Source organism: Carassius auratus, chromosome 46 (assembly GCF_003368295.1).
Source record: "Carassius auratus strain Wakin chromosome 46, ASM336829v1, whole genome shotgun sequence".
Classification (NCBI taxonomy): domain Eukaryota; kingdom Metazoa; phylum Chordata; class Actinopteri; order Cypriniformes; family Cyprinidae; genus Carassius; species Carassius auratus.
In genome coordinates, this window is record NC_039288.1 from 15,998,895 (window position 1) to 16,015,136 (window position 16,242).

The following is a 16,242-nucleotide window of genomic DNA, read 5'->3' on the forward strand; positions in this document are numbered from 1 at the left end:
CGTGGTCTGGATCTTCATTAAAAATAAACTTCATACACTCTTTCCTAATGTTGGGAGATCAGAAGAAAGGCGATGCAAAGACTCCTTCAATTACTTGGCACAGCACAGCGTCTTTTTCTCTTCAGAGCATCTTTATCGTTTGGTTTCTGTGTAGACTTTCTTGTTATTTACACTACATTTGGCAGTGATGTAGAAGTAAGCGTTGATGATCTTCTGTGGAGGCGGGGTTTATATTGTTTATTATTTGGCAGCTTGACTTCAATATAAGATGCTTTTAGAATAACAAGAAAGTTTTGAGTTTTGAAACTTACAGGATGTTTTTATAGTACAATGAATGGCCTATTATATGTCAAAATTTTGATTTCTCAGTTCATGACCCCTTTAACATCTACAATGTAACTAAGAGGACATGAATTCTCAGTGTTACAGTGTAACTGACATTACTTCAGTGCAGACCAAAAAAAGAAATGCCTCAATTAAAAATCTTGGCAGCAATGTCTCAAATGAAACCCCTTCAAAATGTTAGCACATAACAAAACCAACTATTAAAGAACAAATGGTTCATAAAGATAATTAAGCCATTATTAAACTGCAAATACATTAATAGGGGAGAGTGGGGTAAGACGTGCCACAGAAAGTGCCAATTTTATATGCTTAAAGTAGCATAGCCTAGATGAAACTTTTTCTTTTTCTTTTTTTTTTTAAATACATATTCTACATAGCAGGTAACGTAAATGAGTTCATAACCTATTCAGAATTACATTTTAAAATGCAAATTCTCACGTAGGCTACTGCCCAATGACTCAACTTAACCCAAAGAGTGGACAAGTTCTCTGAAGTTATAGGGTCCTGTACACGTATAATTTCATCTCGAGACAAGTCATGTTTTACTGTTTATTTCAGTAAGTAACGCATATGCTTAAACATTTGTTTTTTTTTTAAAACGTTTCTTCGATCTCATTTATTTTTGGCTAAAGGACCATTTAAGAGTGTCACAACTTACCCCAATCTCCTAAACGTTGTCATGAGGAGCGCTGACTTAAAGAGGACCTGAGGTTACCCCCCAAGCAGAACAGGTAAAATCTATTAACTATTTAAAGTCCTTAGAAGAGGATTTTTTAAATTTGTTTTGTAGAGAATGAACAGAACACGGAGTCGCATTGGCTACTCCTCGTTTCCTTTTCAGAACGGTCTGATTAGCTAAACTTAATCTATTTAAACGTATAACGACAAACTCTGAAACGACCTTCGATGGCTTGATAAAAAAAAAAAAAAAAAAAAAAACGAGTTTTATAAGAAACCTTTTTCCATAGGATCCGAAGATTTTGAGTCGTTCAGAGTGAATCTCACCTCTATCCGCTGTCCGTTGGACAGCAGCTGTGTGCACGCGCTCATCTCTGTCCGCCCCGGTCCAAACTGCCCTCAGAGGTTCGGCTACATCCAATCCCACCTATTTAGAGTTAAAACTTCGTTGAAATCAGCACATTGTGTCAACATTCTCTCCACCAGGTCGCACCGAAAGGCAATACTGCCTGGGAACTTTTTGAGGTTTTAGGTAGGCTACGTTTCTCTGAACTTTTTCACCCACACGAACTGAACGGACAAGTGCGCGGTCCTAGCGCCGTCGGCTCGTGCAGATTCATTTATTTCACCTAAAAAAAAAAAAAAAAAAAAAAAAACACTTTGCATAATTATTTCTTATTCAGTTTGTCGATTACTGGCTATTATACGAGTTATTTGTTATTGCATTCATTACATGCTCAATGTTATTCCATACTGCAATTTATCATTAGAAAAATATTACATATTATTGTACATTACAGTAATGGGAATTTTAATAGTAATAATATTTATTACACTAATAATAACAATACTTCTTATAAGTGTCTAAACATCAGAGAAACACCACTGAAAATAAAGAGAATTACCATATTTGACAAATGATATATTTTTTAAATATAATACAAAAACTGTAACATTTAAATAATAATAATAAAATTCACTACAGTAATGGGAATGCTAATAGTTATAATTCTAATAATAGTAATAAACCATGTTTATTACTACTACTAAAAATAAATATTATTATAAACATTGTATTTGAACAGGATTTCTTATTTTCTTATGAGAAACTCTGCTGAAAATAATGAGAACTACAAATAAAGTTAAAAGTAAAACAAGTACATTACTATCATGAGAAGTGCGGGAAAGCACCGTGCTGAAATAAAACTCACCCAAAACTAATAAACTGGTCTTAAATGACCCTGAAAATATTCATCAGCTATTTTTTTTCTTTTGATTTTGAGGTGATGTGACCCAGACATGAGGTTGATACAATAAGGATAAACGATAATAATTGTTTTTATGCATGCAAGAGGTAAATAATAATGTTTAAGTGGCTGAATTGCTATAGGTTCCAAACTATACAGATATCAAACTGGTCCTAACAGCTTTGTGTGTGGACAGTGATACTAAAGTACCACAGCTTCACCATCACAACACATGGGACTTTGTTCTCTAACATATCTAATTATTTGTTGCCTATGGACAAACGGCAGTAAGAAAAGACTGATTTAAGACTGAAGATTAAGGAACTAAATAAGTTGCTTTCTGATTGGACAGGTTTAACGGCAGCCCTCAAGTACAATGCTGCACATGATTCTCAAAACATGTCTTTACAGATAATTTATTATTGGAACATTTTGCATGCATTCTTGCACAGTAAGGCAGACTTACCCATTTCATTTTAGGATGCAAAACAATTATAATTTGGAATGCATTTACTGTTTTTTATTGTTTATTTGTCCAAGATATTCTGTATCTGAATTCACTGCAAAAAAACAACAAACAAAAACACACTCTCTCTGACCAGCAATCTTTAAAACAAACTTGCATCTATTTACAAACCTCATAAGAATAAGGTCTTCAACTGAAATTACTATAAAAGTTAACAAAATGATGGCCATGTCTGGCATCAGATTCAAAGAAGTCACTCTGTGTCCTGACTTTTGACCCAGGCTTTAGGTGATTGGCTGGTTTCAGTATGGGCGGAGTCAGCCTGGCAGGCGTCAGAGAACCGTTCCCGTGCACGTTCCCAGTTCCGCTGGGTTTTGGTTTTGGTGAGTGAAGCGTCTTCTATCGACACAGCAGCTCCAGCACCAAGACCGGACTGAGCCTTGCGCACATGCAGCTGAATCTATGATGCACACACAAAGAGAAGTGAGTGTAAATCTCACGCACTAGCACACATAACCCTGCGTAAACAAAACATGGAGAAATCAGTATTACTGGATCCTTCATTCCAGCTCCGTCCTTGCCGAGCCCTTCTCCTCGTTTCCAGCCCATCTTCTCCAGCATCTTTCTACCCTTATTCTCATCTCCAATTTCACTACACACACACACATATATATATTTAATTTATATTGTCACGCAAAATGTCTACTGTAGTGCACATCTGTTTTAGAGGGATAAATGTTTGACTGAATCGGTTACGTACACGTGAACAGAAGCAGGAGCATCATCTCTCTTGAACGTAGCCTCGCTGCCGACTTTTTGCCGGCGGTTTTCTGCTCTATCTTTATACCTGCTGTTCTTCAGGGCTTTCTGCTCCTCATAATCACTGCTCTGAAACACACACACACACACACACAAGTATTTGCTAAACAAGCATTGTCAAGAGTTTCAAGTCACATCCAGCGGTGCTGAAAATACAAACATTAACAGAACAAAATTAAGTAGTTTCTGAATTATGCCAATGAAATATAATACATCAGTAACCTTTCAGCAGTAACACAGTACAACAAAAACACTTAAGAACTGTTTATAAGGCAAGGGTGTTCTGGATGGTACTAGGGGGGGGGGGGGGGTCACAGGATGACTTAAAAGTATTTCAACCATTAAATTATCATTGAAACTGTATATTAAAATCTTACTGTAATCACATAGTTATTTTAGTATAACTTATTATATAATATAATTATTATAACTATTATAGATTTTGGTAATATTTTAAATTAGAATCTTATGTAAGATTCTTGTTTTTAATTTTACATTTTAGTAAAAAAAAAAGTATAAATTTTTCTGTCTATAAAGTTTGTATTACATTTTAGCTTATTTTGTTTTAATTCTTTAAGTACTTAAACTAAATGACATTTAGATTCTTATTTCATTGAATGTTTACTTTCAAGTAATATATATTTTTTTTTTTCATTTTTTAGGCTTAAATATACGTTTAAATGTTAAAAAAAAACAAAATCAAGAAATTAAATCACATTTCGTATTTTTTTCCTCAACTATTGTTTTTTATTAAGAACATACAGTTAATACAGCAGAAACACCAGTGATATTTTTGACTATGGGGGGGGGCTTTCCAAAGTCATGTTATTATTGTGAACTAAAACGGTAAAAAAAAATCTAGCTGCCAATGCAACAATTCTTTTAAAAGTTGAAATACTAAAATAACTACATAAACTAAAGCTTAACAAAACTATATATAAAAAAAATATCTATATATATATTTTTTATTAAAAACCAATAAAAAGACAAAACAAAACAAAATTACAAAAACTTTAAAATTACAATTAAAACAGAAATAATTAAAAATAAATTAATAAATAAAAATACTAACAAAATCTACAGTATAATAGAATCAATGATACTAAATAACACTGGTTGCCTTCAAGTCTTTTCAAAACATCAAATATTGTATAAATGTGGCAGCAAAGATTCATACTTAATGATTTAGAACCAACTTTAGGACAAAGTATGCATAATAACAGCAGTGATGCTTGCCTTAGCATGATAACAGTAGCATCATTTTAAAGGTTAAGTATTGTTCCTGCTGTAGCTTGCAACACATAGGAATAGAGTGACCGTCTCTACTTACTGACCTTATGAGGGCAGCACTGAGCGTAACCATCACAAAGCCCACATTAACATGCCTGACCTCTGCTTTAAAAGTTTTAACCAACAGAAGAGCCTGTAAAGAACATATAAACTTACTTTAAGACCATATTTAACCTTCATCATCTTCAGTTCTTTCTGTCTTTGAACCTCCTTGGCCTCTTTACTGAGAATAGTTGCTGAAACATACAGAAGTATGCATGTCATAAAAAATGTAATAACAGCAATTGAGTCATACAAAACCATAAGCCTATAATAACTGTGAGCAGAATCATGTGCACTTGTATATACCAGAGGTGTCGTCTTTCTTATGGCGGCTCAGGTGTGCAATGATCTGTCCTGGTTCACAGCCATCACATGTGTCTGTTCCCATGTGAATGTGGAAAGACAAAACTGTTTTCTCCCATCTTAACTTCATCTCCGTGGGTCAGAGGGCAAGGGTCACAGCGAACTTTGGGCTGCAGAAAACATGTTTATATTCTGATAAACATCCTTATATTGAAACGTGTGTTAAAGGCTGTTGGAACAGAAGAGCTGTGTTTGTTACCTGCAGTATTCGGTTTCCATTGAGGACGGTGCCATTCTGACTTCCCTGATCTATCAGCATATAACACTGCTGCTCCTGGTCAAAATAAACTTCTGCATGGGACTACACACAAGAGATAGAGAGAAGAACATCAACACAGAGAAAACACTGTCAAAATGAAATCGAATCCATTTTTTAAAACATGTTCCTGGAGTTATAATTCTATGTCCTCTAGAAAAGTTTGGGGTCAGTAAAAAAAAAAAAAAAAATGTATACAATTATTCAGCAAGGACACATTAAATTGATTAAAAGTGACAGTAAATACATCAATAACGTTTCAATTTCATATATATATTTTACATTTTTTATTAAAATAATTTCATTTAAAAATGAAAAAAGTAATCATTGTTTCCACAACAATATTACACTGAAAAAAAAAAAAAAAAAAAAGTATTGAGCAGCAAACCAAGCATATTAGAATGATTTCTGGAAGGATCATGTGACACTGAAGCCTGGAGTAATGATTGCATTACAGAAATCACATTTATTCAAATAGAAAAAAGTTATTTTAAAATGTAATATTTCATAATTAATTCTTACTGTATTTTTGTTTAAATAACTGCGGCCTGAGATTTTTTGCAAAAATAAAACAAAATTTTAGTGACCCCAAACTTCTGAATCATGGTTTGTGTCAGATTACAGAAGTAAAATGCATTGCAAATTATGCTTTAAGATAGTTTTAAAATAAACAAGGGATTTTAGAGTATAATTCAACGTACAATAATTATTTAATCCATATCAAGGACTATATCTGACTATACAAAATTCCTTCAATCTCAGCATTTTAGATTTTTTCATTTGATAGTAAAAATGCTTTTGACCAAGAATGTGTGTTTACAGTTTGATTTGGTTTGTTTTACCTTACTGACTCCCATCTCGGGGATTCTGATGGCATGATTCATGTCTTTCTCTCTGCAAACAGAAACACACCAAACATCGTAACTCGTCAACACAATGGATGAACAGAACCACACACAGAAACTGTACCGACCGGCCGATGGTGGCGACTGTATCAGCCGTGAAGATGAAAAGCGTTCCCGTCTGCAGCACAGGAGAGCGAACCACAGTTACCCGAACACAGGGTGGCCAGGCTTCTGAAATATACAAACCACACACACATTACAGATAGACAAAAATAAAATGCTACAGTAGTGCAACATATGGCGTGTTTACCTGATAACAAAAATAAACATTGTATCTTTAAACGACCAATACCAAACAGCCACCAGGGGGCGCATTGTTCACTCCCCTCCTCACCTTCCTGCATCAATGTTTCCATTTCTCTCTTCAGGACTCTCATGTTCTGCTTGGACAGGAGATACAGACGAGGATGAGGATGATGATGCTGGAGAAAGTTCTTTCTCTCCATCTGATTCGGTGAGCTCGCCCTCCTCCGGCTCGCTCTCACCGCTCACGTTATCAGAGCGTGAGTTCCTTTCTCTGCGAGTCTCAGAACGCGATCTCTTCCTCTCTTTCCTCTTCTTCTTCTCTTCCTGCTGTGCGTGTCATCGGAATGCGACCCCATTTTCGCTCCGCCTCCTGCTATGTGATTCATCAGATTGTGATTCACTCCTCCTCCGGGTTTTCTTTCTGTTTGTGGAGCGATCTCTGCTTCTTTCTCGGCTCTTGGTCCGTTTGGATCGTTCTGCACCGCTGCGTCGCTGCAAGCTTTGGGAGCGAGACTTTCGTCCTTTTTTAAGTGATGACGCATCATCCTTCTTACCACACTGGTGGTTTTCACTGGTGGACTGGACAGTCTCAGGCCCCGCCTCTTTATGGGTCCTGTCAGTGAGCAAACACTCAGCCAATCAGGACGTCACCAGTTGTGTCTCCACATCGTTTTTGAGATAAAAATATAAGATTTGTATTTTCTTTCAAGGTCCATTTGAGTCTCAGTTTTCAGTTCAAGAAAAATGTATTGCAAAACAACCACAAGAAACCTCAGCATCCAAACAACGCTTACTGGTCTGGCTTAAGTTTTCATCATAGTTTGATGCGTTTTTAATTCTTTTCTTTTTTGGCACAGAAAAGATGGTGGAGAAGAGTTCGGCATGGGATATATTTTTTTATGCAATCCAGATTTGTAGGAACAAGCCTGTGCTCTGACACCGCATTATACCCCAGTCAAAATACCAACAATAAATGTTAAATCAAATAAACAAACTGGTTTACCAGGTTAACTACTAAAGGGAAAAAATTCCAAAGTACAACAGAATACATTTCATCGTACATACATTACTGTTCAAAAGTTAAAGGGATACTCCACCCCGAAATGAAAATTTTGTCATTAAATTAAATGTCATTAAAAAAAAAGCTTTGTTCATCTTCAGAACACAATTTAAGACATTTTGGATAAAACCAGGAGGCTTGTGACTGTCCCATAGACTGGCAAGTAAATACCACTGTGAAGGTCCAGGAAAGTATTTAAGACGTCGTCACAATAGTCCATCTGTCATCAATGGTTCAACCATAATGTTATGAAGCGACGAGAATACTGTTTGTAAGCGAAGAAAACAAAAAATTTTCAACAATTCCTTTGTCAAGAGTCTCCTTTGTGTCTCTCCACATCACAGATTTTCATTTTGGGGTGGAGTATCCCTTTAAGGTTAAATTAAAAAAGCTAAAAGTTTTTAAAGTCACTTTTGCTCACCAAAGCTGGATTTATTTGATTAAAAACACAGTAAAAACAGTAATATTGAGAAATATTTTTACAATTTAAAATCAATTGTTTTGATTTGAATACATTTTAAAATGTAATTTATTCTTCTAACACAAAGGTGAATTTTCAGCATCATTACTCCAGTCTTCAGTGTCACATGATTCTTCAGAAATTATTCTAATATGCTAATTTGATGCTCACATCTCTTTTTATATTATCAAACTGTGCTGCTTAACATTTTTGTGGAAACTGAAATATTTTCCAGAATTTTTTTATGAATATAAAATTCAATTCAATGATGAATAAATATTCAAAAGCATAAAAAAAAATTATAAATATCTTTACTGTCACTTTTAATCAATGTAATGTGTCCTTACTGGATACAAGTATTTATTTATATAAAAAACAAAAACAAATGTACTGACCTTGAACAGTAGTGTATTTAGTAGTGAATAAAAACATGTCTTTCGCTTGTTATGACCATTTGGGTCAAAAAATACTAAAACTCTATGTAACTTTACAGCTTTTAAAGACCGTACCTCTCACTCCAACCTGCTTCAAATGGTCTATCTTCAACTGAGCCAATGAGCAAGTCAAATCCTGAACCTACAGCGAAAGGAAGAGCACACGGTCAGCTCCACCAAGCATCAAATATCCCAAATGACGGACCCCTTCCTGAGACCCCCGAATATTCTACAGACCCTCACGAACACAAACTCAATTCAACAAGAGCCAGAACCAGAAGCCAGAAAGAGGTTTTTGAATTAAAAAAAATTCAATTCCAGAAAACTGAGACTCATGATGGTGGTAAAATTGAGAAACTGAAATTAAAGTGGTTGACAAATTAAACTTCAAATCGGAAATCAAGATGAGGAAGACCGAGTGCCAACCAACAAACACAAATCTCTGTGATTACAAAACTATGCAAAGACAATGTGTGTCCATGTGCATCTCACCCCTCCATCAGGACAGGAAGCTCTATCGGTGTTCTTCACCGACTTCCTGTTTTTCCAATCTTTGGTCTTCCTCTGTGGCATCTGCTCCACTTCGGGATGTGCTGCAGGCACCTCTATCCTAGAGTGGAATTGGTATTTTCCACTCTCTGGGTCGAAGTAATAGTACATGCCTGTGTTAGCATCATAATACAGCTGACTGGACTGGGGGAAGAGGAAAAAACACATTAACACAGGCGATTAAGATTACACATGCCCATTACACAAATGGCAGCAGTCGAGCGTCCCGACAGAAGAAGGACTTACAGAGTCGTAGTAGAATCCAGTGCTGTGGTCGTAGTACATGCCAGAACTTTCATCAAACACAAAGTTGGTCTGGTTCAACGCTTCCTCAGCGGTTGCTCTCAGCATGTCTGCAATAGAGCCACCTTCTCCAGAGGCCTCCTGAGAACAGTCAAGAAACTAGCTCATAATTATTCGTTGAAATGAGAACTATTTTTATTACTGACAGTAAACTGCTTGGATTTGTTTGGGATGAATGTTTGATCATTTTGGTTTAATTTTTAAAATTGGTTCGGTGATATGTTGGATTGTTTTGATCATACGTTAAGATTATTCTGGTATGCTGGGTTGTTGTGGCCATATTATGATTATGTGGCTATAAAATTAGTTTGACAAAACTTTGAGTAAATTTAAATGTAAATTATTGTAGACTATATGTTGGATTACTTTGGCTATATTGTGGATTCTAAGTAATATATGTGAGATTATATTTATTTATTTCTTGCTACATTTTTGCCAAAATTGAAATCATTTTGGATGTTTTTAGATTTATATTGTCCATATTTTAAGCCCTTTGGATATTAATGTGTACTTAATTTAGACTGTCTAAGTTATAATTTTCACTGTGCTGGATTATTGTAGCCAAACGTCAGGCTGTTTTGGCTAAATGTTGTTGTTATTGTTTTTTTGGGCCATATTTAAATTTCTTTGTTATATGTTTTATCATTTATTTATGTATTGTATTTGTAGACTGTTTTGACTATATTTGGATTGTTGTGGCAGTAATTCAGGTTTTTGGCAATATGTTAGATAATTTTTTTACTCCGATTTTATTTACAGTTTTATCAATTTGCCTTATTATTTCAGCTACATTCTGGCATTACTGTAATTTTTGTAAGATTTGTTATATCTTCTTCACCATTATGCAGATTTGACATTATATTGGACATATTTTTGACATTTGGTAGTATTTCAACTCAAAATGCAACACATGCAAACTATGTCAATACCGACAATAATAAATGTCCAGAACTATTATCGGAAATAAATAACACTTAAATAAGTAACACTTGTCGTACCTCTGTTTGTGGAAGATCACTCGATTCATTTGGTAGCTCAGGATTGGTTGGTGCTGTCTCAGCTGTTACATGATGCTCCTCAGTTGGTTCACAATATCCTTGAGATTCCATGACAGCATTCTCCTGTGCTTCTGCTGTGGTCTCCGTTCCGGACTGGTAGTATCCGCCATAGTAATAATTATAATAATCTGTTTCAGCAAGAAAATAACATTTAAATAGCACATCAGTGCTGCAGAAAAAAAGAAAAAGAAGAAAGCCCAACCTGTCTCCGTCCATGTATACTCCTCCGTCTGAGTCTCAGCATCTATTTTCTCCCTCTCTCTCTTCTTTCGCTCATGGATTTCTGCACTCAGTTGATCAACCTAAAACAACACAAACACAATGCTATAAAATCTATGCTGCCTCAAAACGCTCTTTGTTCTCCACAAGCACATGGCTCACCTGCTGCCTGAGATCTTCGTTGTAGCTTTCTGTCGTCTTCTGGAGTCGTTCGTTTTGGATGAGCTGTTTCTGTAACTTCTGAAGTTCATCCTTGCATGTCTTCAGCTCCTGTCGCAGCTCCTCGGCTTGTGATCTCAAAGACACAAACTCTACTTCCAAACCCGGATCACTGGATTCCAGATCTGGGTTTCCTTCTGCAGCCATTGCAGAGGAGGTTCTACCTAAACATAACAAAAATATATTTAAATCTTTAGAACTAAAAGAGTAAAAGATACTTCATGTTGTATATTTTTTATAATAATAATAATAATAATAATATGACACAAAAGTTCTCTCTTATTCAAATTAATTCTCTTACTTTACGTCAACGATTATCTTATTTGTGTCTTATTTTTCTGAGAAAAATTAGTCCTTAATCATATATTTTAGGAAGAGAGTTTCTCGCGAAATAATTATTTTGGGGGTTTTAGAACTCCTAACTAAACCAAACAATCGGAGAAGTATTTCGTAAAAAATGCATAAAATGCTGATACTGAAACCATACCATTAAAATAACAATCTGAGCATAACAATCTACTAAAATTCTCAACTAATTATATATGATATAAGATATAATAAAAATATATGAATTTATAGAGAAGGCACACTCACCGATTTTAATTTCCCGTTTTCCCTGCGCGTTCCCAGATTCACTGCGCGCGCGTCAATCTGCAAATCAGAGATAAACATCATATGACCACCGTGAACTGGACACATATTCGTGAAGAAGTTTGTGTGATCGTAAAGTGCGTTACAGGGAACCAACGTGCTGAAATTTAATCCCACTGCTACGGACGCTGCCATACTTTCACTTTGTGATGTCATGGCTTACTAACTCCTTCATCACTTCCGGTTTTTCTATGGCGGCTCGCGCCCCCCGGTGTAGAACTCAGTTAATGCATCGACCTTCGTTTGGTCGAAGCGACAACCTGAACCTTTTACATCAAATATATAAAGACATAGGCTTTTCATTTCTTCATTTACGTTTAACCTTTGTTTCATATGTTTTCAGTGTTTAGAAAATACTCGAAGGGCAATTTTGGGTTCATGTATGTTTGCAGACAAAGTGTCTACCAAAAAAATAATAAAAAAAGACATTTTCATCAGTTATAAAGATCTTTTTCAACATTTTTATGAATATTAGCAATAAACATACATATCGGAGGTCTGGCGTTCTCAATAAATAAATGCAAAAAAATAAAAAATATATAATTGTTCAACTTTTTTAATGTGACGTCTTAAAATTGCTTGAAGTGGTTGAGAAACAGCAGAGGGCAGTACAGGCAAGTGAAATTACACTCCATCCGTGGTTCCAAGGAGATGGGGGGAAACTAAAAACCTTTTTAATCTTTTTATAGACTTGTGTGTGTGTGGGCGTTAAATGTTTTAACCTTTCAGTCTAAAAGGTTGTGAGTTTGGAAGCCAATCTGTCTGTAACATCCCTCACGAAGCACTTTCATTCAGGATATGATGCTGAATCAAATTAAAACCGTGTTTATTCTAACACCTGCGCCAGGCTGCAAGGTGAATAAGATGAGACCACAGGTGCATTTAATATGACAGAAGCTTAGAGGCCCGTCACACACAGGAAGAGTGACAGCTTGAGGAAATCAAGAGATTTACACCACCTTGCTTCCCTGCACTGCTTTCATGGTTATGTTGCTTCAAGCGTGTGCTAATTAGTATTTGCAAGTTTTAACAGAATTAGTGAAACAAGAAGTAGTGCTTCCTTCACTGTTAAACAAAAATGTACTTTACACAAACATTAGAGATGTACTAATTTACGAGAACGGCATGTTCATCCCGTGAATGAAGTGTTTGTTTAATTAGTAGCTACACTACAGTTAGAGATGTGAGTGACTTCATTAAGATGACAGGTTGAGAATTTTTCATGACACACAACAAGCACATTCACTTATATACTTAACCCTCAAGCATCCCTCATGACAAATGTGGGAAATATATATATCTATATATATATTTTTTATAAATAGTTTTCTTATTCTGACCATCACTAAATTTAGGTTTGCCACCTGATCACACACAAAACTGACTCGATTTCACAATTTAAAACTCCATAATGTCTTCTTTCGTGGTCAAAAGTGGATATCCATGGGAAATGAATGGGATTATAGGAAATACAATAATTCTGGAAAAAAACATTTATTTGTCCCATAAAAATCAATAAATTCAGCGCAGTGCAGATCACATACAGAAATGAAGGGGGAGCCTATACAACATTCTCATTGTGGCAAACAGATAAACAAAGCATTGAATGAGCCCATAACAGAGCAGATTTTTTCAGAGTTTGTCTTTTCCTTATAGCATATAGCATTTGTCTGCATGCACATTTTAGCATTTGCCATCATTCATGTCATCATTCATATATCACCAAAGTAACCACTTTTTTAGGTTTTGGCTGTCTAAACTTACTGGAATGATTATAATTATTTTCATTTTTTACTGAAGTAAAATAAATATTAAATATTACATACATTTTACATAAAGAGGTAAGTAAATAAATAAAAAAACATTTAAAAATTGCATGAATTGATAGTATTTTTTTTATTGAAGATAGGGATATGTTATTTATAAAAAAATGTTTTAATAAAATAAAAAACTTGGGATCACACATGAAAGCTTCGTGTCCCAAATTTGTCCAAAAAGGACCAATCAAGGGCTGCTATATGAAGGATGCTTGAGGGTTAAGCTGACATTAATTACAGGACGTGTTAGTGTCATGACCCTCGAGTAAACCCTTCCCGTAAACAGTAAATTACAGGAAACCATCCATCTCGCTTGAATTATGCAATATTTCCATGATGATTAACATGGCTGTGGGCATGTAATGTAAATGTAATCAGTGGTATTTGTTAAATCAAGCATCAAAACTACTGCTTATACTCAGGGTAACTGATTTAACCCTATAAAGGCTACGCTATCATATTTGACATGCAAATTCCTAAGACATCTAAGTCATCTACATGATCAAAAGCCTGTTGTACTCAATCTACTATTGCCTGATTACTACATTTACATTTATTAATTTAGCAGACACTTTTATCCAAAGCAACTAACAATTGAGGAATAACAAGCGATTCATCATAAAGAGGCAAATTATACTTTTTTAGCAAATTAAAGACTATTTAGTACAAATGTAAAAATGCACGTTTCTTTTTGCATGTGAGACCTTCACTGGTTTAAGTACACATAAGAATAACCTTTATATTGTTAGTAGTATTTAAAGACTGAAACTGAACATAGCCACTTTATCTATTCATCAGATTTAGAAAAATCCTGTTAAAGTGTGATTATTAGATATAACCATCAGTGCTTGTGTGGCCTCTTATTTCCAAATACTACATCAACTATTACCCATCTGTCTGTTTCTCTATAAATCTCTACAAAAGATGATAATTGTGTATTTTTTTCAAATACGTTCACTGTCAGATTGTGCTATCAAATAAACAATAATAAAAAAGAATTATAAATCGGAAGCCGCAGGGATAAACACAGCAACAGAGATTGTTCTTTCTGATCTGATCGGATCCGCCTCGTTCTCTAATTCCGTGCACCAAGAATTCAATCAGCGTTTGTTTGTGCATGGAATCGCTGCTTATTGTAGTGTCATAAATGAGGAAAGATTTCTGTTGTGCTCGCGGATTCAAAATGCAAATGCCCTTTCTGATGAGCTCAGCGCGCCAGGGCTGTTGTACCGTGGATTAGCCTGTGTGTGTGTGTGTGTGTGTGTGTGTGTGTGTGTGTGTGTGTGTGTGTTTGCAAAAGTTTGTCAGTGTAAGAGGTTGTGTATGTGTGTGTAGGGAGAAAATGTTTATTCTGCTCTGTCCCAGAGTCAAGCATATCATGCTTCTGTGGATGTGAGTGTGTGCGTGTGTGTGTGAAGTGTCTGCAGGACTTGCATTATGATGACATGGAGTTGTGCGTAACAACAACGTCATCCTGGTGAGGAACAGCTCTGAAAAAAACACAAAGTGCAGAGATAAAATCACACCAAAGCAGCTCATATCCCCCACTATCAGAACTTATATTACAGTCTCTCTGTAATATTCGTGAGAATACTGTAGAGCCATTATCAGGCAGGAATTGTGTTGGCTTAAATTTCAGCAATAAATGGATACAACTGAATATTACTGAGCATTTAAGGGGATGATCACATTAGAGGTATACTTACAGTATAGCTCAGTTTCAGATGTTTCTAATAAGAAACATTTTCTAATGTAGTATTTTTGCCTTGCTTTTTGTATAAGTATCGTAACATCCATATAACAAGACACATTTATTCAAGCAAAATATACATACAAAAATAACTTAAAGTTCAATGACGATGCTGACTTGAGAAAGGATCCTGGATCTCTAGGAAGGTCCGGCATTCATAAGTCTTCTGCTTCATCAGACAGAGAAATGCTCAGGCAGATGAAGTGCCAGAGGGCGGAGAGGCTACAGCCAGAATCAGACCTGAATATCATGAAGGATTTATATTTAGAGATCCCATTAAAGCCTTTTTTAGACACATGGAGGAGACATGCACCAAACACACACGTCAAAACTCACTGACTCCTCTATGAGTGTGTGTTTCTGAAGATACACTGTGCATTACAACGACCTGTCAGTGTCCTTTGGCTTATTTCCTGTCTGGCTTCATTTTTTTTCTTGTTTTGTCAGTGTTTCATGACTTTTTCCCCTTTGGCTGTTTATGCTGTTGATTTTCATGTTGGTAAGGTGTCAAACCTGTGTCAGACTGGATGAAGCTTCTCGCTGTAGGGAAGATCAGGGCTCACAGCCCGTTTGATGAATGCGCTGTTGTGTTACTATGAAATGCCAGATTCAAGTCAATCACTGAGGTGTTTCCTCTTTTTCACCCGGGGGTCTGTAGACTCCTCGGGGACCGGGAGAATCCTGCATGGAATCAGTGGACAGATGCACTGCCACTCCTGGGTCATTTTGGGGTGTTTTTGAAACCATGGCTGCATTTATGTGATTAAAAATACATGAAAAATAGTAATATTGTGAAATAATTTCAGAAATTAAAATAAGTTTTTTCTATTTGAATATATTTTAAAATGTAATTTTTTCCTGTGATTCAAAGCTGAATTTTCAGCATCATTACTCCAGCCTTAAGTGTCACATTATCCTTCAGGAATCATTCTAAAATGCTGACTGACTGCTCAAGAAACATGTCTTATGATTATCAATATTGAAAATGGTTGTCCTGCTTAATATTTGTTCGTTTTTGTTATTGTTTCTTAGTGGTTGCTTTTTTATTGCTCACAAACTTTATGG

General features: G+C 35.5%; 1 protein-coding gene across 1 annotated transcript; it reads right to left on the reverse strand.

The window, feature by feature from the left end:
• Positions 1 to 2,674: 2,674 nt before the first annotated feature.
• Positions 2,675 to 11,788, reverse strand: LOC113064369 (angiogenic factor with G patch and FHA domains 1-like). The gene is given in 16 exon segments (XM_026235132.1): positions 2,675 to 3,196; positions 3,289 to 3,388; positions 3,497 to 3,624; positions 5,002 to 5,081; positions 5,194 to 5,299; positions 5,301 to 5,360; positions 5,450 to 5,551; positions 6,349 to 6,400; positions 6,480 to 6,582; positions 8,687 to 8,753; positions 9,104 to 9,304; positions 9,407 to 9,544; positions 10,462 to 10,649; positions 10,724 to 10,823; positions 10,903 to 11,119; positions 11,554 to 11,788. Coding segments are annotated over 15 exon segments (1,836 nt in total). The 5' UTR covers positions 11,107 to 11,119; positions 11,554 to 11,788; the 3' UTR covers positions 2,675 to 2,989.
• Between the last annotated feature and the right edge of the window lie 4,454 nt (positions 11,789 to 16,242).